Below are 25,700 nucleotides of genomic sequence, written 5' to 3' on the forward strand. Positions count from 1 at the left end.
GTTTCAGGTGCACAGATGTGACAAGCCACACCATGAGGTAAATGTAAGATCCATGTTGGCTGGAAACAATCAAGTGTGCAGGCTTCTCTCTCTATATATAAAACCTTCAATCCATTTTGTGGCTGTGGATCAGTTAAATGTTTGGTAAAATATAAAAAGTCAACATTAACAAAATGCAACCATATTTTTCCATAATAAAATGTATTTCCACACAAAAGGAAAACATTTCAAACTCCTGACTCAATTTTAGAAACCCACTTATTTATATTCAGCCTAAAAAACAGAGAGCATAATTAATAGTCTCTGGCTAATGTCTACAGCTAACAGTAAATGAACTGAAGCACCACCCCTAGAGCCTCAGGTACATGTCTGTAGAGGCAGGCCTGGGATTCATTCAGTTTGTTAGATCAGAGTCAGTAACATTTCCTGCCCAAACATGAGATCAGCTGAGAAATTAATATAACACACATCAGGTTTTTCAGGTGTAAAATGATGTAGTAGACCTGACACTGCTTTCAATTTCTACAACACAAGCTCCATTAATAACAAATAAACAAGAATAAATTTGTTTAATGAAAGTGATGGTAGAGGGTACTGTATGTGTGCTTTATCAGGTTTAAGGAGGTCCAACAGAATATTAGGATGAGTGACATTTTAATTGGCCGACAGGTCGACCTTTGGTTTTGGGCAAATGTTAATATTTTATTATCACATTTCACAATATCTCTAATCTCAGGGCCTGGTGCTCTGCAGCTACTGGAAATGGTGAATGTATATTTCTGGCAAAAAAAAGGTTTAAATACCTTCTCCAGCTGCTGCTTGGTACAATATCAGTGCAGATTGGGGATGACTGATACATGATTGCAAAGTTGCTGTGGCAGCTTCCGTCTGTAAGGAGAACGCAAACTTTGACTACGCCCTTTGTTTGTCTATCTGGAATATGGAACGTCAGACTGGTCCCGATGTTGTTCCACACAGGAGATCTGAGCAGAGAACACAGGAAAACACAGAGAGAAAAACTGTGAATACCATAAACAAGTATTTCATGCATCAACCAAAAAACCCATAAAACTGACCAAGTAGCATCATGTTTCTCAGTACTGTCAAATAAAACTGGAAATATGTATTTACAATCATTTATAAACATTTAGGGAGATTTTTGCATTTAAATGAGGAACTGAACATCTAAAAGGAACATCTTTAAGAGATAAAACAAGAATGAACAGGAAAGCAATTGTGCATAAAAAGATTAAACAACTGAAACTCAAACTGATGGATGACAAGAAAGCCAAGAAATCACATCAATTACATACAGTTGGATAAAATGTACAAATGAGACTTGAATGAAAATAAAATTATTTGTACAAAACCATTTCAGTTGTGAATTATGTTTATGTAGAATACCTGTTAGAGTTAATAGTCTATCCATAATTTAAGGTTTTCAGATTTTAAAAGACATTTTGTTTTCAGAAAGATGATCATAGCAGCTTGTGTTTGTAAGGGGTTTAAAGAGGTCAGTCATTTTCTACCGCTTATTCCATAGTGGGTCGCTGGGAAGGTGGTGCCTGTCTCCAGCAGTCTACGGGCGAGAGGCAGGGTACACCCTGGGCAGGGCAACACACAAACAACCATGCACACACTCATTCATACACCTAAGGGCAATTCAGAGAGACCAGTTAACCTAACAGGCATCTCTTTGAACTGTGGGAGGAAGCCGGAGTACCGGGTTAGAACCCACGCATGCATGGGGAGAACATGCAAACTCCATGCAGAAAGACCACTGGCTGGGAATTGAACCCAGGACCTCCTTGCTGCAAGGCAACACTGCTACCAACTGCACCACCGTGCAGCCCAGATTTGAAGAGGTCTTAAAGAAATATGAAATCAGCAATTTCACGGTGCAGAAAACAGTCCACAAGTGGAGGACACTCAAAATAACTGCCAACATGCCCAGGTCTGGCTGTCCAAGCAAGTTAACCCTGAGAGAAGACGGTAAGATGCTAAACCTAAAATGTCTCCACAGGACCTACAGCAGGTTCTTGTTACTGTTGATGTGAAAGTGCATGTCTGCAAAATCAGAAAGATGCTGTACTGCTTTTACTTTGATGGGAGGTGTGCAAGAAGAAACATTTGTTCTCTAAGAAACACATGAAGCTAGACTCAAGTTTACCAGGGAGACAAATTTGGCTTAAACGAAATACAACATTCCAGAAAAAGAACCTCATGCCAACTGTGAAGCAGAGAGGTGGAAGTGTCATGGTTTGGGGTTGCTTTGCTACAGCAGGACCTGTCCTGCTCACCATCACAGAATCCACTATGAATTCTATCATGTATCAGAGGGTGGTTGAAGAAAATTTAGGATCATCTGTAAAAAAGTCAAGCTAAAGCAGAACTGAACACTGCGACATGACAATGACCCAAAACATACCAGTAAATCCACCAAGAACTGGCTGACAATTAAGACAGGAAAAGTCCCAGGCCTAGTCAAAGCCCAGCTCTTTATCTCATTGAGACACTGTGGAGACTAAACATGCAATGATTTAATGTTTGACCTGTAATTAAATCACTTTCTTTTCCAGAGGAAAAACCATTAGATCAGTGAGTGAACATTTACCAGGGATGCCTAATTTAGTTGAAAATGACTCACTCTTTAGGATCACATCCCATGTCTGCCTGAATCCTGACTCTGGTCACATCTCTGAGGTTACGACCTGATAACACAGCATGATTTCTGCCATAAAAAGACACAACACTGGGAGTGATGGAGGAGATCTCTGGTTTCTGAAGGAAAACACAGAAAATACAGCTGTTACACATTAGCTACCAGTTATACTGAAAATGTTTAAGGTGAGTGTCAGATCAGCTAAAAATTGGACTCACAGAAAAGTTCATCCCAAACTGCCCAATGTTCACACAAACGCTGTCCTGCAGGAAGAAAGAGGTGAAACATGAGGTTTATCAGGGCATTCTGTGAAGTTGTTAAAGCTGACATTAATACAGTTTGATACACAACAAACAAACAAACAGTTAAACAGTTCAAAAGTACAACAGATGTTAATTAAAAAGAAATATTCATTGTGTTTAACATGCACTTTTTTAGAAGAAATGTACACAATTAGAAAATCTACACTTCATTAAAAAAAACACCATAAAATGGGTCATCATTACGTTCTGGACTGGATCACTGGCCCAGGAGCAGCTGTTCTGTCTCCATCCACACCCAGCTCTGATACACCGCTGACACCTGAAGAGAAAACAGTCACATACTGGGTTTGATCTCAGCTTTAGTAAAACATTATGACCCATTATATAGATTCCATTACAAACAAAAAGCTTCAAAAGCCCATTCAGTGGTATCATCATTCCTGTAAATGAAACATGGTCCCAGTTTACTGAGTAAAGAATTTCCTTTTAGGTACAACAGGAAACAGATCATTTTTACTAACGTGTCATCTGTCACATTTAAACATTAGCTCTAATATTTGTATTATTCAGATCTTAGCAGAGTAGGCCTCCATGTTATTATGAAAACATTTGACTTAAATCCTATCGTTAGACGATGGGATGATATGAGTTGTGATTAACCTATATTTCTGTGGCCAAATGTCCCAGTGAGAATCCAGCAGACTACAGAACACAAAACTGGTCTGCAGCGTAGATGTATGAGACATAGAAGAAAACAGCAGCTGTTTTACGTTCTCTCTTTTATACAGGTAATCTTTGGTTCTTCTTAATTCACTTTGTTGAGTAATTTAATGTACATTTCCTTGTTAAGTTTGGTCTGACTGTTCACTATAATGTAGTTACACATTATTAATACATTTATTAAATCTGTATTTTAAAACTAAATCAACTTACAGGTGAAAACTTGGTTGCCCATGTACATTGGAACAGTTGATCATCTTTATTTGTTCTGTCAGAGATGTGTTTCCAAGTCTCATCTTTATGGTGACAATAACATCTGTAAATCCAACATAAAGCATGTAATTTTATTAAGATACTGTACAGCTGGAACAAAATGTTTTAGGACTTCCTGACCGTCCCTGACCATCAGCAGGAAAAGTGCTGTTGAGGATGCAGGTGCATTGTGGGTAATGTGGTCGTGTTCCATGTCCTCCACAAAGCTGACCAGAGGATGGAGAGAACTGACAGGCGAAGTTAGTCGGAACCTTCTGCTCCATAGTAACGTGTGTCTGAATAATTAATTTGATCTGAGAACAGAACAAATATAAGAGACAAATAACTGGTAGGTCCACCTGAATCCAGTCAGAAATGTAATAAAACACCACCTCTCCTGTGGAGTCCTTCACAACTCTGTGAGAAACCGTTTTCTGTTTGGAATCATCAGGGATGGACAACCACTCTGCATCTTTGCAGTCGCCTTTAAATGTGCAGCTGAAAAAGGTTCAGTGAGTCATCAACAAGTTCAGAATTGTCTGAAGAATTCAGCAGCCGATGAAGTTTCTCTGACCTTGGTTTAGAGACACACCAGACACAGAATGGATCCTGTGCAGAAAGACAATCCTTCACATTTTGATAAGTGCTGCACTTTGACACCGGAAGACGCTTAATCTGGAACAGAACATAATGTTTCAGAAACACCTCAACAATCAACATAAGTGAATATCTGATTAAAAAGTTCAGATCTACCTGGTTTTTAAATGGCACATACACATGTTTCTGATCCACTGGGTCCAAATAGAGATACGGAAACACTCTGTTGTCTCCACTGGTTCTGTAGAGGATCTTTGGACAGGTGGGCTGATAGTTCCTGTCCACAGCAAGCTGACAACAACAATGTGGATTACAGCTGCAGTACGCATCTAAGAAACAGTGCTGGGGATGGATGGATGGATGGATGGATGGATGGATGGATGGATGGATGGATGGATGGATGGATGGATGGATGGATGGATGGATGGATGGATGGATGGATGGATGGTTGGATGGATGGATGGATGGATGGTTGGATGGATGGATGGTTGGTTGGATGGATGGATGGATGGATGGATGGATGGATGGATGGATGAATGGATGGATGGAAGGATGGATGGATGGATGGATGGATGGATGGATGGATGACTGATGGATGGATGGATGGATGGATGGATGGATGGATGACTGATGGATGGATGGAAGGATGGATGGATGGAAGGATGGATGGATGGAAGGATGGATGAATGGATGAATGGATGGATGGATGGATGGATGGATGAATGGATGAATGGATGGATGGATGGATGGATGGATGGATGACTGATGGATGGATGGAAGGATGGATGGATGGAAGGATGGATGGATGGAAGGATGGATGAATGGATGAATGGATGGATGGATGGATGGATGGATGGATGGATGAATGGATGGATGAATGGATGGATGGATGGATGGATGGATGGATGGAAGGATGGATGGATGGATGGATGGATGGATGGATGGATGGTTGGATGGATGGATGGATGGATGGTTGGATGGATGGATGGATGGTTGGATGGATGGTTGGATGGATGGATGAATGGATGGATGGATGGATGGATGGATGAATGGATGGATGGATGAATGGATGGATGGATGAATGGATGGATGGATGGATGGATGGATGGATGGATGGATGGATGGAAGGATGGATGGATGGTTGGATGGATGGATGGATGGATGGATGGATGGATGGAAGGATGGATGGATGGATGGATGGAAGGATGGATGGATGGATGAATGGATGGATGGATGGATGGTTGGATGAATGGATGGATGGATGGATGGATGGATGGATAAATCTGCTGACAGGACTATTATTAGTCATGTACTCTACAAACCTGACTTTTATGGAAAGAGGTGAGAAAAAGCTATTGCTGAAAACAAACCAGAAGGAGCTCGGTTGGCGTAGAATTCAGCCAACATGTGACTTTGTTTCACTTGAGACCAAAATGTAACTTTTTGGCCTTTTTAGCAAACACTATGTGGCAGAAAATGAATACTGCACATTACTCTGAACAAACCTTCTCCTTGGTAATACAGAGTGGTGGCAGCATCATGTGGGGATGCTTGAGTTCATGGCCTGAAAACACTTAACGTATAAAAATTGAAAACAGCAGACTTTACATGTGAAAGACACCTAATGCGTTATTTCCTGCACTGTTAACTAAACAGTCACAGCAATTCAACAGATTTCACCAGAAACAGTTTTTCCCTTCACTCTGACATTGCTATGGTTCATAAATGAAGCAGTAAATTTAGAGTTAAATGTTACTTCTTTTCATCCTCAGTTGTTTCTACAGACCTTGATGAGCTGTCCATCTGCTGTTCCAATGAAGAAAACCATCCAGCCGTTCAGCCGGACTGCCAGAACCGAGCTCATGTGGTTCTGCTTAAAGAGCACAGCCTTTGGTTTCAGGGCCACAGGTTCTGACTGAGAAACAGAGAGCATCGTTTCAATATTTTCTCATGTTCTTTGATTTGTAAACTGAGGGAAGACTTATAGAGTTGTATAAACTGCAACACAGAAAGTTTGGGCCAAATTTCAGGAAACTGGGCTTGAAATGTTTATATTTTATATATAAAAGGACAAAAACATGAAGCATCCTAAACAAACTGAAAAATGCAAACATTGCCACAATTCACACAGATGTTAAAGTTGAAAACAGATTGTTGTAGTTATAGTTTTAGAAGGAAAACAATGATCCACTAAACCATAGCAACCTCTATATCTCCTAAATATAAACCCCCAGCCTTTCCTCTTGCTAAATGTTCTGTTCGTCTCATTTGGTAAAATCTGTAAACTGCTGGTGTAGATTCTCAGTCATCCAGAACTGTTTAACAACAAGACACGTAAAATATTAATAATAAAGGAGGCTAAGTTCAATACAGTGACCCACCGGGTTGTTTGGTTTTATTGGTGTGTCATAGAAGTCTGGATCTATGAATGGTTTTATTCTCTGATCAGGAGTTATGTCAAACAGCAGCAGCTCGGTGTTGGTTTCTCCTCCGTCCAAACTGAAAACTCCGCTCCAAAGGACCTGCTGTCCACCTGGGATGACTGAGGAGGCCAGCAGTCTGCTGCCTTCATCTCCATTGGAGGTTCTGAGAGTCGCTCCATGAAGAGATTTCAGAGTCTGAGTTTTACTGGTTTCAGCCTGAAGCCAGATGAGACGGACTTTGTTGGTTTTAGCTCCTGAAGCCACGTTGGAGAACAGATACACTGTTGAGTTTATCTGAAATCCGTCCACAAACTCTACATCAGCTTCAGTTTGGATGGGTGTTTTACCAGATTTATCAGACAGAGAAAATATACCTCCTATCCCCGTATTATCTGTATCATGAAGGTTGATAGTCACTTGATCAGACATGGATTTTATCTCCTCTGACTTGTCTCTGTGGTTCTGTACCGCTGTCAGAATGTAAGTCTTATAAGTTGAATCTTTCTTCACATCCACCAGGAAGCTGACAGACTGACTGTTTCTACTCTGAGGTCCCACCGGGAAGGCTTCTCTGTACAGAACCTTAGAGATGTTCTTCAGATCCAGAACCTCACAGTAACAGTCCTTGTTTGTGACACCACAGCTGACCAATGTGTCATTGTTCACAAACGGTAATAAAACATTAACACTGAAAGTTGCGTTCCAGGCAACAGCATCCTTGGAGACTCGGTAAAACTCTTTGTCCTCTTGGACCGAGTTCTTTAAGATCCCTCTTTGGGTCAGGCTGTGGATCAGAGCCAGGTCATGGCTCAGCTGGTAAAGCTTCTCCTCTGTAGCGATATAAACAGAGCTGTTGCTCACTTTGAGATGGCGGAGGTCCCCTTCAAGGCTGAAACCTCCGTCCTCCTCCAGACTCCGAGCAGGTTCTCCCCAGATCCAGCAAAGCAGACCGAGCAGCAGGATCATCTTGTACCAAAGGAGGCAGCTCTGACTGAGACGGTGAGACACTGATGGTCTGTAGGACACTTTGCTCTCTGTGTCTCTGCAGAGATGTGCGGATAAGCGCTGCGTCTCTGATGAAAGGAGAAGTGCTGAAAGTGGAAGGAAATGAGCAAAACCGGAAATAAAAACACAACAAATGTTTTATGAGCATTTCAGCAACCATGTTTTACAGTAGTTGTTGTGTCCAGCCCATGTTCTTTAAGTATATAACGCTGCGCTACAAAAGAAGCACCTGTTGAGTGTGCGCATGCTCCGTAATAAAGTTCGTAAAATCATCCTATTTTTGAATGAGGCTTTTACATTTAGCTTTTTTATTATTTATCTCGCGTTCCTAAAACTAAAAGAACGCAATCCAGGCATTTTAGACAGTCAGAGCTTTAACTACACGATGCTTCATAAAATAGCCTAAACCTTCTGACACCAAGACTCCTCAATAAGCAGCGTCTCGTATCTCACAGGATTATTTCTGGATTCGAGGCAAAGTGTTTCCGAATAAAAAAAGACCCGTGACTCTTTCATTTGGAGTTTCATCATCTTTCTTTACAGCAAATGTGCCCTCTGGTGTCAGAAACGTATTATTGCCACTCAAAGGATTTCTACCTTTTGCTGATGTGGAGAAGCCTTACCATCATGCCCCCCAACTGTAGGTGAGATGCCTTTTTACTTGTTTTACTTATGTTGTTTTTATTTGTCTTTTGTTCATTTGATTTCTCTGCTGAGCTCTTACAAAGCAAACTCTCAACTGGTTTAAAATAAGCGTTTATCTAGTTTGCTTGAAACTGATCTTGTTTTAGAAGAAACAAACCCTGAGATGCATAAGTGTCAAGTCATGAGAGAAAGACAATGCAGACCTTCTCTGGACCTTGTGCTGACATATGGCATTGAGTGTAAAGACATAACAATATATTTCCATTTTTAATAACCTTTGAGTTTAATTTAACCGAGTACTCCACACCTGATAGAAAACTTCATTATAATAGATCATTATCAGGCGATGCTGTAACAACCTTTAAAGAATCTGTTCCACTTTTAATTTCCTCCTTATCACAGAAAAACACAGTGGAGGGCAGTAATTCTGTTTCTTCCCCTTCACAAATTGCTTCTCTTGTTGATAGTGTTACTTCATCATTGCATGGTGCATTAGACAATGCAGCCCCCTTGAAAAAGAAGGTAATTATTCATAGGAGGCTAGCTCCATGGTTTAATTCAGAGCTGCATACTTTAAAGCATAATGTTAGAAAATTGGAGAGAAAATGACGCTCTACAAACCTAGAGGATTCCTATTTAATCTGGACAAATAGCCTACTGTTGTATAAAAAGATACTTCACCAAGCTAGAACAGCTTATTTCTCATCATTAATAGAAGAGAACAAGAATAATCCTAGGTTTCTCTTTAGTACAGTTGCTAAACTTACACAGAGTCATAGCTCTGTTGAGTCATCCATTCCCTTAGCTCTTAGCAGTCATGACTTTATGGGATTCTTCTTAAATAAAATTGATTCTATTAAAAATAAAATCTTTGACATACTCCTGAAGATGATTACTTCATCCTCAGCAAGTGAGACAACATTGGAAATAACTGCAGAACCTGATTTGTGTTTGGACTGTTTTGATCCTGTGGAGCTTCCTGAGTTATCAGAAATACACTCACCGGCCACTTTATTAGGTACACATTGCTAGTACCGGGTTGGACCCTCTTTTGCCTTCAGAACTGCCTTAATCCTTGGTGGCATAGATTCAACAAGGTACTGGAAACATTTCTCAGAGAGTTTGGTCCATATTGACATGACAGCATCACACAGATGCTGCAGATTTGTCGGCTGCATCCATGATGAGAATCTCCCGTTCCACCACATCCCAAAGGTGCTCTATTGGATTGAGATCTGGTGACTGTGGAGACTATTTGAGTCCAGTGAACTCATTGTCATGTTCAGGAAACCAGTCTGAGATGATTCGTGCTTTATGACATGGTGCGTTATCCTGCTGGAAGTAACCATCAGAAGATGGGTACACTGTGGTCATAAAGGGATGGACATGGTCAGCAACAATACTCAAGTAGGCTGTGGCGTTGAAACGATGCTCAGTTGGTATTAAGGGGCCCAAAGTGTGCCAAGAAAATATCCCCCACACCATTACACCACCACCACCAGCCTGAACCGTTGATACAAGGCAGGATGGATCCATGCTTTCATGATGTTGACACCAAATTCTGACCCTACCATCCAAATGTCGCAGCAGAAATCGAGACTCATCAGACCAGGCAACGTTTTTCCAATCTTCTATTGTCCAATTTTGGTGAGCCTTGTAGCCTCAGTTTCCTGTTCTTAGCTGACAGGAGTGGGACCCGGTGTGGTCATCTGCTGCTGTAGCCCATCTGCCTCAAGGTTCGATGTGTTGTGCGTTCAGAGATGCTCTTTTGCATGCCTTGGTCGTAACGAGTGGTTATTTGAGTTACTGTTGCCTTTCTATCAGCTCAAACCAGCCTGGCTATTCTCCTCTGACCTCTGGCATCAACAAGGCATTTATGCCCACAGAACTGCCGCTCACTGGATATTTTCTCTTTTTCGGACCATTCTCTGTAAACTAGAGATGGTAGTGCGTAAAAATCCGAGTGGATCAGCAGTTTCTGAAATACTCAGACCAGCCCGTCTGGCACCAACAACCATGCCACGTTCAAAGTCACTTAAATCACCTTTCTTCCCCGTTCTGATGCTCAGTTTGAACTGCAGCAGATCATCTTGACCATGTCTACATGCCTAAATGCATTGAGTTGCTGCCATGTGATTGGCTGATTAGAAAGTTGCATTAACGAGCAGTTGGACAGGTGTACCTAATAAAGTGGCCTGTGAGTGTATTAGCTTCATCTAAACCTTCAACTTGTATGTTAGACCCAATCCCAACCAAATTATTTAAGGAAGTGTTTCCTCTGATTACCAGCCTCATTTTAGATATGATTAATTTATCTTTAGTAAATGGATCAGAACCACAGGCTTTTAAGGTAGCTGTAATTAAACCTTTACTTAAGAAACCTTCGCTTGATCGAGATGACTTAATAAATTACAGACCTATATCCAATCTTCCATTTTTATCTAAAATTCTTGAGAAAATAGTTGCTAATCAAATGTGTGAGCATTTATACAGCAATGACCTGTTTGAAGAGTTTCAGTCAGGTTTCAGAGCTCATCATAGCACTGAAACAGCTCTGCTGAAAGTCACTAATGAATGATGGCCTCAGATAATGGACTTGTGACCGTTCTGGTTCTGTTAGATCTCAGTGCTGCATTTGATCCAGTCGATCATAATATTCTCTTAGAAAGGCTGGAATATGCTGTAGGGATCAGGGGAACAGCGCTAGGCTGGTTTAAATCTTATCTGTCTGACAGATTCCAGTTTGTTCATGCAAATGATAAATCATCTTTAAACTCCAGGGTTAATTGTGGAGTACCACAGGGTTCAGTACTTGGGCCAATTCTCTTTACTATATATATGCTTCCAATAGGTCAAATTATCAGGCAGCATAGGATAAATTTTCACTGTTACGCTGATGATACTCAGCTTTACTTATCCATAAATCCTGATGAACCCAGCCAGTTAGATAGACTACAAGCATGTCTTGAAGATATAAAAACTTTGATGACTTAAATTTTTTTGCTTCTAAATTCAGACAAGACAGAAGTTGTCATCTTTGGACCGGAGTCTTTAAAAAAGAAACTGCTTAATCAATCACTTAACCTGGATGGCATTAAATTGACCTCCGGTAATAAAGTAAAAAAAACCTTGGTGTTATTTTTGACCAGGACATGTCATTTAAATCCCATATTAAACAGGTTTCTAGGATTTCCTTCTTTCACCTCCAGAATATTGCCAAAATTAGAAATATCCTGTCCAGGAGTGACGCTGAAAAACTGGTCCATGCATTTGTTACTTCAAGGCTGGACTATTGTAATTCTTTACTATCAGGATGTCCACAAAATGCAGTTAAAAGCCTTCAGCTGATTCAAAATGCTGCAGCAAGAGTTCTGATAAAAATTAAAAAGAGAGATCATATTTCTCCTATTTTAGCTTCCCTTCATTGGCTTCCTGTTAAATCCAGAATAGAATTTAAAATTCTCCTCCTCACATATAAAGCCCTTAATGATCTAGCTCCATCATACATCAGAGATCTGATTGGTCCATATGTTCCTAACAGAGCACTTTGTTCTCAGACTGCAGGTTTACTGGTGGTTCCTAGAGTCTCTAGAAGTAGAATGGGAGGCAGATCCTTTAGTTATCAGGCTCCTCTCCTGTGGAAACCAGCTCCCAGTTTTAGTCCGTGAGGCAGACACCCTGTCTACTTTTAAGGCTAGGTTTAAAACTTTCCTTTTTGATAAAGCTTATAGTTAGAGTGGCTTAGTTTATCCTGAGGTATCTCTGTAGTTATGCTGCTATAGGCTTAGGCTGCTGGAGGACATAATGACCACTTTCACCCTCTTCGCTACATTCTCACACTACTCTCCAATTCTGCATTATTTGTTGTTATTTCAGCTTTTAACTTTGTTCTCTCTTTTCTCTTCCTAGAAGCTACACCTGGCCTGACTCTGTGTCTACCTGTGACACCTTTCTGGAGAGGGGCATGGTTCAAGCTTCTGCTGGCAACAACTTAATGCTCACCCTCTACTGATGATCCACATAGTCCTGTCTTTTAGTGTTTAACCCTTTCTCTCTCCTAGACATAGTTGCTGACTGAGCTTCTACTGTGACTAACTCTATGTTCTCTCTTTCAAACTCTAAACTTGAAAACTGGCTCAGAGTTTATCTGTTCTTTCTTTCTAGATGAAACGACTAAAGAAGCTACATCCATTAACATTTACTTTTCCTTCCCATAGAAAGTACTCCTGGATCAGTGCTTCTTTGTTCTTTTTGTGTCTCTGCTCTGTTCTCTCTAACCCCCAGTCGGTCGTGGCAGATGGCCGCTCACACTGAGCCTGGTTCTGGTTCTGCTGGAGGTTTCTTCCTGTTAAAAGGGAGTTTTTCCTCTCCACTGTCGCTACATGCATGCTCAGTATGAGGGATTGCTGCAAAGTCAATGCCAGTGACTGCCAGTAAAATAACTGAATCTGACTGAACTGTTCAATGGTTAGGATTAATTGGAATGTATAAACCTGACTGTTGTGAAGAGCCTTCACATGTGTTGTGAATTGGCACTATATAAATAAACTGAATTGAATAGAAGACCAGAGGACTTTAATGACTGTCAGGAGCACATAATGTTTTTCACATGGTGATGTCGGTGCATACTTTTAATCATAATCATCAGTTCAAATGAAAAAGTAGCTTGCAATAAGAGTCTGTCTTTTGAAGACGGAAATAATTTATGTAACGAACTACAGCTCATTAAAATGAAGGTTCTCCTTTTTCACAGAGAGAGGTGGGCAGGTATGTTTGTGTTGTTAATGGTAAATTAGTGAAATAAATAGTTTCTCTATGTCGCCGCTGTTCACACCTCTCTAGTGCTGAAAACGCACAGACTGGAACAGTTACATTTTAGCTGTTTTTCTTGTTATTCAAGCATTTATGGTGATCATTGGTAAAACCAAGTGCTTTATAAATGCTGCAGTTTCTGAGCACGAAAAGAGTGAACACAAGTGAATAATATTCACTAGCAGGAGAACATGCAGGGGCACAGTTTGGCACAGCGGTCACAAGTAATCTTGCAGTAGAACCCACTGGTGAAGTTAGTCTTAGGTTGGAGATTGGATATTCACGCTCCGCGGATTCAGCGGCATCTTCTTCCCGTTTGACCCCGCCTGAGGCAGCCTGATTGTGGGCAGCAGCTCTCTGCCTTCTCCCTCCTCCCAAACACGGTGCTTCGCTTAAGGACCGTCAATACATTTCCAAAACAAACTCTCTTGAGAAACCAGTGACACACAAACATCATATTATTCTGCTAGATTACACAGATAAGACATACTCTCTTTTTATCTGATTTAGTGCATTTTTTAAGGAATTTTGTAATCAAAATTCATGATTTCTTAAAATATCTTTCAGGTCATATGACCCCAGTGATACAAAGTAAATGTCAAATTACTCTACTAGACTGGACAGATGAGACACACTCCTGCAGTTTTCTGGGACAAAGTCAGGCTTTAACCACAAAAGTACTTCTTGAGCAACCATGTAAATGAAGTTTATTTTAAAATGCTAGTAGTTTCTATCCAACTAACGTTACAGACTTAAAGGTGATATTAATGTAAACTGAATATTTTGTGAAGCCGATATGAACAACGGTTCATTTTTGCTGATATTGCCCGTTTGAAAAATATCCTTGGAGCAGACTTTCACGTTTCATTTCTGATCATGTTTACCATAATTTTTCCTTATGCTGGAAGACTGTCTTGTTTGGTAACACACATAATGCCAGTATTTAAACTGTTAATTCTACAGTCCAAATTCTATATTCAGAAATAGAAAATTTTCCAATCTTACACCAAATGTTATTGAAGTACTTTTGTATATAAATATTATATTATCTCAATAATGGACAGCAATAATAATAAAAAACCTCAAAACATAAACCTCTGGAATGTTGTGTTTATGGTATACGCAAGCTGGATCTTTTTTTTTATTTTAATGAAAAATTTTATTAAAAATATAGCTATTTATAGTAGTTATGTAATATTAATACTTTTGGTTATAACCCGCAGCCTTGAATCTCCAGACAGATTTAGACTTATTTAGTTCTGGCAGATAAATAACGTAGACAACTTTATTCTTCTTAACCTCCTTATTGGTGGAACCAGGTCTCCCAATGGACCATGAACTGTACATATATGTGTGCAGAAGCTACTCTTTATTATGTACGACTAAACATGTGTACACACTTACAGTAAAAGGGAGAACAGCATTATTTAGCAAACCGTGTGTGAAATCTAAACGGCTGATTTCCTAAAAACTGGAAAGTAGTTTAGTTATTCATTAAATATTTATTAATTAGAAGACTCTAACTTGATTTTCTGTTTTGTTTTTGTCCAACATGTTTCTTGTTATGTTTTTGGCTTTCTTACCAATTTGTTTACTTGATATCTATCTTCCTGTGAAATATCGGTTTTAGCTGTTTTTATTGAGTCATATAAATGAAGTATAGCATGCAGTAATGATGTGAAAAATACAATTACATCTTTGCAATATACAGGTATATCCCAGAAAATGTGAAAATTGCATAAAATGCAATCATTTTGCCAGTCACCTCAGACAGCCATGTCATTGTGGGATGTACCAAACGGTTATATTTACTTCTTTGACAAACACCTATTTCTGGTATATATGTAGATGAAATGATCAACCTTCTCTCAAATCTGTCAAATGAATATGAATTGGTTTTGTTTACTTATATCCAACAGGAGTTTAACGCTGACATATAACTGACGTTTTACCACAAGATGGGGATGTTGAACAGTATTTCTAGGTTTGCTTTGCTATGTAAAACAAAAGGTTTTCCGTTTGACACTTTAGACATATTCAATACATTTAAATATTATTGAGAGTGGTTTTTTTAAGTAACTCAACTCACAAAGTGAAACACATTATATAGATTTTTTTCACACATACTGATGTTTTCAAACCCATACTTCTGGTAATTATGATGATTTTCTGCATACAGTTAATGAAAGCATGACATTTATATTTAGCAAATTACATTAGAGCAATAAAAAAATTAATACAGAAATGTGGGCTTATCATAAAGTATGTCTAATACATGCTTAAAGGTTGTTATTTTCAACAGATACTTTTAATCTGACAAACAAGCCTCATTGCATCCCATATTCTAGTTTATTGAAGATGACTGTGTGTCCCATTCGGCAAAACAAACACACAACCCTTCAGGAACAAAATGAAACAAACAAAAAGCCACTTATCTGATTAACAAATCCAGATGTAGAACTACACCGTACTGCCACCATATTTAATAAAATTGATTAAATCTGAACAATTTCGAAGTGTCAAAATTGACCTTAAAGGCCGACTTGACTTTTGAAAGGCTTTAGGATTTGATAACTACTTAAGTCAATTTTAACAACTTACCAGCACCAATACAGTGTATCAGCAGAAGGAGGAGCATCAGAAGGACCATATGAAATAAAGAGTCATTGAAGACTGTAGGTACATTATTCTTACGAAGGACAATGCCAAGGCAATTCAAAACATATAGCCTGAGCTATGGATGGAAATTTGTTCATTTCCTTTCCTGGAAGTTTTTGCAAGGCAAGTTTTTATGTATAGCACCACTCATACACAAAATAAATTAATAAGACTTAACAGTAAAAAAGAAAAGCATTTGAGATAAATTGGAATACAATTATGAGATACATTAAAGAATAAGCATTAAATGGGAAAAACACACTATTTTTATTTTTAAGCAAATGAACAGCTAGCATATGATTAAAGAAAGAAACAAAAGAAAAAAAAAAAACCAACAACATTTTCTGGCATTTAAGGCAAAGCTGTCGTCTATGATTTCACTCCAGAATTACAGGAGCCAACAGTTTCCACACATGTGAGGTTGCAGAGAGTGAGGAGGATAGAAGCTGGGTGCTGCCTCCAGGAGTTTATTTCCAGTCCTGGTGTCACTATATAAACAGGTCTCTGATGACTGATGGGTCTAGAGGGTTCATACCTGATAAGCTAATGCTTTATTTGGGTCCAAGACCAATTAGTGGTTTAGTCTAATCACACAAATGTGTAATATATCCTTTTCCAAACAGTGGTCCAGTACAATGATTTAATGACTGGTGTTCTTTAATTCATTTTCCTGTTGTTGGTCAGGAATGTGGCCATGTGGTGTATATGTATACAGCGGTGTGTCATCATATAGTACTTTCAACAACAATCTTAAGACAATTTAACAGTTCCTAGGGGCCCTGTTCGGCTAGTTTGGTTGCTTATTGTTCAGAGTAGATCTACTCCATGATCACACAGAGGGATACTAAAAGTTACTGTTAAGTCTAAAAATGTGAGGACTAAATGTGTACACATTCAGAATCCAAGGAGTGTACTTATTCCCAGCGATCCTCCGGCTGAAAAATAGGGATCAGTAATCAGAGCTTGTTTGTCTCTGTAGCCGCACACAGATTACCACCAGCACTGAAAGAAAATCAGGCCTTGATTGGAAACATAAAACTGGATCAATAACATAACAACACAAAAGCATCATAGTTGCTATTTTCACCACTCTGACCCACATAATATGTATTTTTTTGTGCACATGAAAACAATCTAAATAGAGAAAAGTAGTTTTGAATAATTAGCTACTGAGCTCATTTGGAAAACTTACCAGTAAGAATAGAGCATTTGAGGAGGAAATGCAGAATCAGAAGGGCCAGATGCAATGAAGACAGAGTCTGTAGCCAGACGGTTGTGTCACCATATTTAATCTAGAAACAAACAATCACGATATTTAAAAATAATTTTTACTGGTCATTGGATACAAGGTATGTGAGAGTTTTCTGAGGTAAATGTCATGATTTGACAGCAACTATGGAAAAAATAATGCATGGAGTTTCTGTGGAGTTTATTGCAATACAAAGCTATTGGGTTCAACCCAGCAAAGGCACACTTTCAAGAAACGAAAAAAAATAAAAAATAGGTTCTTGCATACAGATTTACAATCAATATGTGATAAAAGTCTCCATCTAATATGTGTTGAACTTATTAGTGAACTCTCTCTCCTGCTTTAAACCTTGTTTTATGCTGTACTTTTAAGAAAAACAAATATTTTCTGCAGGGATTAATTTCTAAATATCACAAATAACAAGGAGTTATCTTATTCCGTTGAGCAACAAGGTCATGTATGTTAAAAATGTCAGTTATTCATTCTTTAGTGTTTATATTAGCAGTTTTGTTAAATGAGGCCTTGGCTGAATGCACAGAAACATCTGGCTTTTATAGATATAATCCTATTCCTTAAATCAGCTGGGTGCTTTGGGGGGTAGTGTCTAGGGGTTAATTGTGTCTTCCCCGTCTTTCAGACTTTGCTCCTCTGATCCAAACAGGGTCAGCCCAACAAGGTAAGCAAACCGAACAAGCACAGACACACCAACGGACTAACAAAGTGCAACCAAAAAAATCTATATTAATTTACAACTAAACTAAAACTTTAAAACACTAAAAATGACTTACCTTTATAGCCCTAAAGTTAGCATCGTGAACCCCTCGGATTTCACACATAAAACAATCTGTTTTGTTACAGTTTTCCTTGACTTCCAAGATGCAGGGATGTTGCTTTTCATCCTTAATACCCCACACTAACAACTCTGCTGGTGTCATCTCCAGTTTATCTGCACTTTTCTGAAATAACAGAAGCAAACTGTAACCTTGTATGAACTTTATTTACTTTTTGGGTAATTTTTCAAAAATCCTTACCCGAATAAAAATGCGAATATCATTTCCCAGCCTCTCTGTAGTGAAGCTGGTAAACTCCGGATCAGGATAGTAAATTAGTTTTACCAAACAGGCCAGTGTTTGATTGGCTACTTTCATAAACACGGTGCTGCTGCAAATCTGAGGGTTCTCTGTTGCAGGCGTTTCATAGGTGAGAATCTGCAGATTATTTAAATAAAGAATTTCTTTATCGTTTGATTATGTAGAAAAATGCAATACTTTACCACAATAGAGCCAGATTACATGTGTAAGATGTAATGTAACATTGTATATTTCCAGTCACATGCAGTTCATCCAATTTAAATCCCATTCTTGCCCCAGGGCTCAATGCTGGCCCACATCAATTCTATTTTACTCATGTCCTCTTGGCTACATATTCCTGAACGACAATGATAATTTTATTATTATGCAGAGGACCTCCAATTCTGTAGCGTCTGCAAACTTCATTTAACCCTTTCACCTCCTGCCCTGTATAACTGTCTCGGAGACTAAATCCTGGTCCTCCTCAATTATTCTCAGACTTAACAGTAATAAAAATGAGGTTTCAACTTGTCTGGGATGTTGTTTGGATTAAAAAAGGCGTCTTCAAAAATATATATTATTATTATTAATCCAACAATCAAACTGCGTCGGTGTGCAGCGCTACCTGAAAGCTGCTGTTCCTGGGAAATAACACTTGCTGTTGAGCATGGCTCTGTATCAACTCCTCCACAAAATCCAGGTGTGTCCCAGTGAGCTTGACTTTCCTCTTCCCACTGCAGGGCATGTAGTGGCAGTCAGATTAGAGGACAGGAAATCAAAGAGAAAAGACGTTCTTTACCTTATATTCTAACACTTCCTCTGCCAGAGGCATCTTCTGAGATTCACAAATATCGATATCGAATGTTCTGATGACTAAAGATATGTCAGGATATGTCGCCTTTTGGACTCTGTGGTGACTTTGTGTTATTTTGAGTGTTTGGTTGTTTCTTCCCCCCTCGTTCATAGCTCCTTTAGTTACTGTTGTTTTTCTTATGACTTAGTATGGTTTTCTCTTTGTTGTCATTGTTGCCATTATTATTATGATTGTTCTCTGTTTTCCTTGAGTTCTTTTATTAGTTCTCCATCTGGTTTCTCTGTGTTTTATTTGTGGTTAGGTATTTGTTTCTTCCCCCTTGCACTCTTCTGCTTATTAGTTTCTTTTTCTGTTACTTTTCGGTTATACTGTATTTGGTCTTTGTTTCCTAGTCCTCCCAGTCTGGTTCTCTTTATCTTAATTCTCCAGTCCCTCTTTATAGGTTAGCTTTTGTTATTGTTTACTTTTATTCTTGTCCTCACTTCCTCTCCCTCATTCACTGTTTGTTCTTTCAGTATTGGTTTTTAGTTTCTTTTAGGGTCGGCTCACTATCCTTTCTTTAGTCCTTTTCCTTATTTAGTTCTATTAGGTTCACCTGCTCCCTCTGCCTTCCTGCCTCCTTGTCTCACCTATTCTTAGTTCCTTTGATTACCTGCCTTTGTTCTCCCTCAGTATATTAGTTGTTTTTGTTTCTTTGTCCTTTGCTGGTTCCTCTGATCACATTACCTGATTTGCTCAGTGTTCGCTACGTTCCTACAGTACAACGCAGAAGTTTCGATTGTACTCATGCCTTGCACCTGCGGTGAGTTCTGCTATGTTTGCTTGTTCATGACTTGTGAATAAAACTTAAGTTCATGATGAAGATGCTGCTGCCACGCTTTTGCCTGCGCTTCAGTCCACCCCAAAACCATGTGACAAGATACAAGAATATGTTCAGCTTTGTATCAAAGTGTTATAGAAAACAGACCAACACAGATGTCTGGGTAATTTACTGTGCTTAAAAGTGCTTACAACCAGTCATCTAGTTCTTTTTTGAAAAAGGAACTAAATTAAAAGTGTTTAACAGACAAGTTATACATGATACTAACACATGTATACTAAGTTTAAATGAAAATAAATCAAACAGAACATTGAGCATACCTAATTGTTTCCTTTTGCTCCGTGGCAAAGCAAAAAGCATTGAACTGGATTAAAGTGCTGTTTCAAGCCTATAAGTAAAAACAATTTCAGAGAGAGAGGCTTGTTAATTGTTAGTAACATAAGCATACAGTTAACAGTCACTAAACAGCCTTGATCCACTGACAGTAAAATAAGAGATGCATGATTTATTGGCAGATCATCTGTCTCGGCTGATATCAGTCAATTTTAAACTAATGGGACTACAGCCATGGTTACAACGTGAAAGGCCAGTACAGACTTTCCTGGAACTTTCAAAATAAACTGCATTTAACCTACTTCCGGCACAGCCAAGCAAACTGTAACAGCGGATTTCCCATGATGCCACTGGCCGTATAAAACCCCCGCTTTTCCAATGGTCCGATCTCTTCCAACCGGACTTCGTGCGAGGTTGGCCAGATAGGCAGCTCGCTAATATCTCTTTGCTGGCAAACAGACATAAACTCTTCAACTGGATCCGAGAGTGTCATACGATCATCGATCATATGCACCAAGTTAAGTACAGAAAGAATGAATTACTGTCTGTGTATCCGGTATTCATTCATGAAAGGGGGTAATAATTAAGGTACAAGCCTGGCTTGACTTTCTGTCTCTGAGGCCTGCGGAAGCAAACTGTGTTCCAGAGAGTCCCCTGTAGAGACGCTGTCTCTAAAAGCCGAGTCTGAAGGAAGGACAACGGCCCCGCATCACCGTGGTTATGGTAATGTGCAGTTCGTTGGTGGACAGAACCAGCCGTCTTTCATCCACTGCTACGGAGGTTAGCTGGAAGCTAACCCTTTGTTCACAGAGCTTTCTTCAAACTTCGTCGTCGCCCGGACAACTCCTCAGCCTGGTTCATACGAGGTTAGGTGTTTCGGCAGAGTAATAAAGAGATATTTAGGATGAAATGATCTAAACGTTTTTCATTTTATGAAGTTTGGTTTTGTTTGTGTTGAACTCAGCTATCTTGGTGTTAGCAGAATATCTGCAGCACACGTACTCAGCTTTGCGTTCTGTGTTTGTGTGTTTTTAAAGTTAAGACAAACTTTATTTAAAGGGTGATTTTAAACACAGAAGATCGGCCATAACGCGCCATCCGCGCTCATGCATTTTAACCCTTTTATTAACGGTATTGTAAAGGTGTGTGTTTGATTCTGGTGCTAAGCTATCAGCTTCTTTTGTTAGCTTTAACTGCTAACAGCTAAGAACACGTGCTTCAAGGTAATAAATAATAGTCTCTGAACATTATTTTACTAAATCTGATAACTAAGTAAACACCATTAAGCCCCATTTCTCCAGACAAATGTGGTTCTTTTCCAAAATACTTCCTTAAATATTTTACCATTCCGTTAATAATATTTCTTTTAACAATATTTTGATAAGTAAAGGCAGCTAATGAGACACCATTGAGAATTAGTCACCCAGAAGGTTGGTTTTATTCAGCAAATCATTCTTTAAAATATTATTTCATTAAAATAATATTTTATCTGATCTTGCATTGTGAATGGTTGTCTAAATGTTGCTGATTATTTTCTAAGTTGGTTCCAAGACTAACTTAACTTCATTTCCAGATTCTTCAAGATAATCCTTGATTCTCAATCATAAACATTGCATGGTAATGTTGCATCACTCTTTAGGTCATGATTTTCAATCATCTTTAATCAACTTGTTTATATTGTACATAGTCCATTAGTCTTCATTATTCTTTAATTCTGCTTGGTAGTTTAGTTGGATTGTTTTAGCAAAGTAAAGAGTTTGTTGATTGAAATATGTTTGACTTTGAGTTGACTTATTTTTGTTAATAAATTCTTGTATTTTAAGAAATTGTGTGAATTCATTCCATATACTGGTCCTTCTCAAAATATTAGCATATTGTGATAAAGTTCATTATTTTCCATAATGTCATGATGAAAATTTAACATTCATATATTTTAGATTCATTGCACACTAACTGAAATATTTCAGGTCTTTTATTGTCTTAATACGGATGATTTTGGCATACAGCTCATGAAAACCCAAAATTCCTATCTCACAAAATTAGCATATCATTAAAACGGTCTTTAAACGAGCTATGAACCTAATCATCTGAATCAACGAGTTAACTCTAAACACCTGCAAAAGATTCCTGAGGCCTTTAAAACTCCCAGCCTGGTTCATCACTCAAAACCCCAATCATGGGTAAGACTGCCGACCTGACTGCTGTCCAGAAGGCCACTATTGACACCCTTAAGCAAGAGGGTAAGACACAGAAAGAAATTTCTGAACGAATAGGCTGTTCCCGGAGTGCTGTATCAAGGCACCTCAGTAGGAAGTCTGTGGGAAGGAAAAAGTGTGGCAGAAAACGCTGCACAACGAGAAGAGGTGACCGGACCCTGAGGAAGATTGTGGAGAAGGGCCGATTCCAGACCTTGGGGGACCTGCGGAAGCAGTGGACCGAGTCTGGAGTAGAAACATCCAGAGCCACCGTGCACAGGCGTGTGCAGGAAATGGGCTACAGGTGCCGCATTCCCCAGACCTGGGCTACAGAGAAGCAGCACTGGACTGTTGCTCAGTGGTCCAAAGTACTTTTTTCGGATGAAAGCAAATTCTGCATGTCATTCGGAAATCAAGGTGCCAGAGTCTGGAGGAAGACTGGGGAGAAGGAAATGCCAAAATGCCAGAAGTCCAGTGTCAAGTACCCACAGTCAGTGATGGTCTGGGGTGCCGTGTCAGCTGCTGGTGTTGGTCCACTGTGTTTTATCAAGGGCAGGGTCAATGCAGCTAGCTATCAGGAGATTTTGGAGCACTTCATGCTTCTATCTGCTGAAAAGCTTTATGGAGATGAAGATTTCATTTTTCAGCACGACCTGGCACCTGCTCACAGTGCCAAAACCACTGGTAAATGGTTTACTGACCATGGTATCACTGTGCTCAATTGGCCTGCCAACTCTCCTGACCTGAACCCCATAGAGAATCTGTGGGATATTGTGAAGAGAACGTTGAGAGACTCAAGACCCAACACTCTGGATGAGCTAAAGGCCGCTATCGAAGCATCCTGGGCCTCCATAAGACCTCAGCAGTGCCACAGGCTGATTGCCTCCATGCCACGCCGCATTGAAGCAGTCATTTCTGCCAAAGGATTCCCGACCAAGTATTGAGTGCATAACTGTACATGATTATTTGAAGGTTGACGTTTTTTGTATTAAAAACACTTTTCTTTTATTGGTCGGATGAAATATGCTAATTTTGTGAGATAGGAATTTTGGGTTTTCATGAGCTGTATGCCACAATCATCCGTATTAAGACAATAAAAGACCTGAAATATTTCAGTTAGTGTGCAATGAATCTAAAATATATGAATGTTAAATTTTCATCATGACATTATGGAAAATAATGAACTTTATCACAATATGCTAATATTTTGAGAAGGACCTGTATGCTGTTCAATAATGTCAGAGCTCGTCTCACACCTTTCTATTCTGTCCTAATACCATCGCCTTACTGGGCTGGTATTCATAGGACAACCCTTAACAGACCCAAATATTATTTGATAAAATATTAAAATATTAATATTAAATAGTATTTTCAGATTCATAGTCACAACACTAATATCTGTATCGGTCCGATGGAGAAAACCGGGCCAATATAAACAACATTTATTTAAACGCTGTTGCTGTTTGTGTATGTGTTTCTGCAGGGGGAGGGGAGGGCTTGGCCATATGGTATTTGTTTGGTCATGTGACAGGGATAGTGATGCATCGCAGGACTGTGGGAAGTTTAACTAAAGCAGAGAAGAAAAGTTGGCAGTGTGGCTGTTTTTCGTGTTTTTGAAAGGGTAGGGAAATATATATAATATACATGTAATATCAGTTATTGGCCATAACGGCAATATTAATATTGGATATCGATATTGGCCGAAACTTTCATATTGGTGCTTCTCTGACAAGCTACTAGTTTCCAGTCTTTTACTGGAAACTAGTAGCTTTGTAAGAACAGATAATTACCAAAATGCCCAGCTTTGTAAAAAAAATAAAAGAAACAGTCACTAATGTTTGAAAAATTGAAATATCCATTCTTTCTTTTGTTGCTTAATGGTAAAAATTAACAAAGGGATGACTTAATCAAACGACCATCATGTCTCCTGAAAGTACTTTGTAAAAGTCTTCTGATCAAGGGCAATGCAACAGTTGAGGTTTCTGTAACAAGAAATGTTGAAGGTCAGGAAGTGGCTCTTCTTCACACCTTGTATTTGTGACTGTTGTCAACACCATTTTTCAATGTATTTATAGTTAGTGAAGACCCATTGAGGTTTAGCTCATTTTTGCAAGGCATTGCTGAACATTTACAAAAGGCTCTGAAAGTATATACTATAGTAATTATGTACAATCTCTGACCATCTTAATAGTTACACAGTTCTAGTATCTGGTTGGATCCCTTACTTGGTGCAAAATTGAATATGATTAAACTGTGAAAAATGGGCCTGAGACATTTCTATAAAACCTTAATGGCCACAAGAGTTGAGACAGTGGTTCATTTGAGAATTTAGCATGATTAAAGGGTTAGTTTGGACTTTTTAAAGTGAGGTTCTGTTAAGTTATTATAAGTAATAGTTTTTTTACCTACATTAATAAAATAATAGAGCAGGACCACATAGTATATCATGTCAACGTAAACAATACACTATTGTTCATATTAAAGAGCGCTAAATTCGCAAAAAGACAGAAGTCTTATTTGCATAATAAATTGGAGCATAGTTGTTTGTAGCTGATGGAAACCTTTGAAAGACAGTTCAAATACCTCCTCCAGCTGCTTCGTGGTACAATGTCAGTGCAGACGGGTGATGACTGATAGGTGACTGCAGCTTTTCCATGGCAACTTCCATCTGGGAGAAGAACACACACTTCGACCACTCTTCTAGTTTCAGTGGTGGGGATGTGGAAAGTCAAACTGATTCCGGTGTTGTTCCACACAGGAGATCTGACCAGAGAACACAAGAAACCGCACAGAAAAGTGGAAAACTGAAACCAAGATTCACTAACATAATAATAGAGAGGAAAGTAAAAGAGTGACTGAACTGATTTCTAATTGTCCACGTTTTTTTTAAACACATTTTAAATAATGTAGTGAGGTACAGTGGGGGGAAAAAGTATTTGACATACTGCCGATTTTGCAGGTTTTCCCACTTGCAAAGCATGTAGAAGTCTTTAATTTCTATTATAGGAACTTTTCAACTGTGAGTGAAGGAATCTAAAACAAAAATCCAGAAAATGACATTGTGTTATTTTTAAGTAATAAATTTGCATTTTGTTGGATGATATAAGTATTTAAACATCTAACAACTAGTGAGAATTGCGGCTCTCACAGGCCTGTTAGATCTTCTCTAAGAAGCCCTCCTG

General features: G+C 39.0%; 1 protein-coding gene across 1 annotated transcript in view; it reads right to left on the bottom strand.

Annotated features, from left to right (window-relative positions):
• The window catches only part of plxnc1 (plexin C1), a 56,914-nt gene that overhangs the window by 22,450 nt on the left and 8,764 nt on the right, over nucleotides 1-25,700 (bottom strand). The window contains exons 2-11 of the mRNA XM_047389559.1: nucleotides 6,281-6,409; nucleotides 4,651-4,785; nucleotides 4,472-4,572; nucleotides 4,290-4,395; nucleotides 4,049-4,211; nucleotides 3,859-3,961; nucleotides 3,169-3,244; nucleotides 2,881-2,925; nucleotides 2,648-2,781; nucleotides 804-983 (exon numbers count right to left, since the gene is read on the bottom strand). Coding sequence (XP_047245515.1) covers nucleotides 804-983; nucleotides 2,648-2,781; nucleotides 2,881-2,925; nucleotides 3,169-3,244; nucleotides 3,859-3,961; nucleotides 4,049-4,211; nucleotides 4,290-4,395; nucleotides 4,472-4,572; nucleotides 4,651-4,785; nucleotides 6,281-6,409 — 1,172 coding nt within the window. The remainder of the gene's footprint in view (nucleotides 1-803; nucleotides 984-2,647; nucleotides 2,782-2,880; nucleotides 2,926-3,168; nucleotides 3,245-3,858; nucleotides 3,962-4,048; nucleotides 4,212-4,289; nucleotides 4,396-4,471; nucleotides 4,573-4,650; nucleotides 4,786-6,280; nucleotides 6,410-25,700) is intronic.

This window comes from Girardinichthys multiradiatus, chromosome 17, assembly GCF_021462225.1.
Source record: "Girardinichthys multiradiatus isolate DD_20200921_A chromosome 17, DD_fGirMul_XY1, whole genome shotgun sequence".
Lineage (NCBI taxonomy): Eukaryota > Metazoa > Chordata > Actinopteri > Cyprinodontiformes > Goodeidae > Girardinichthys > Girardinichthys multiradiatus.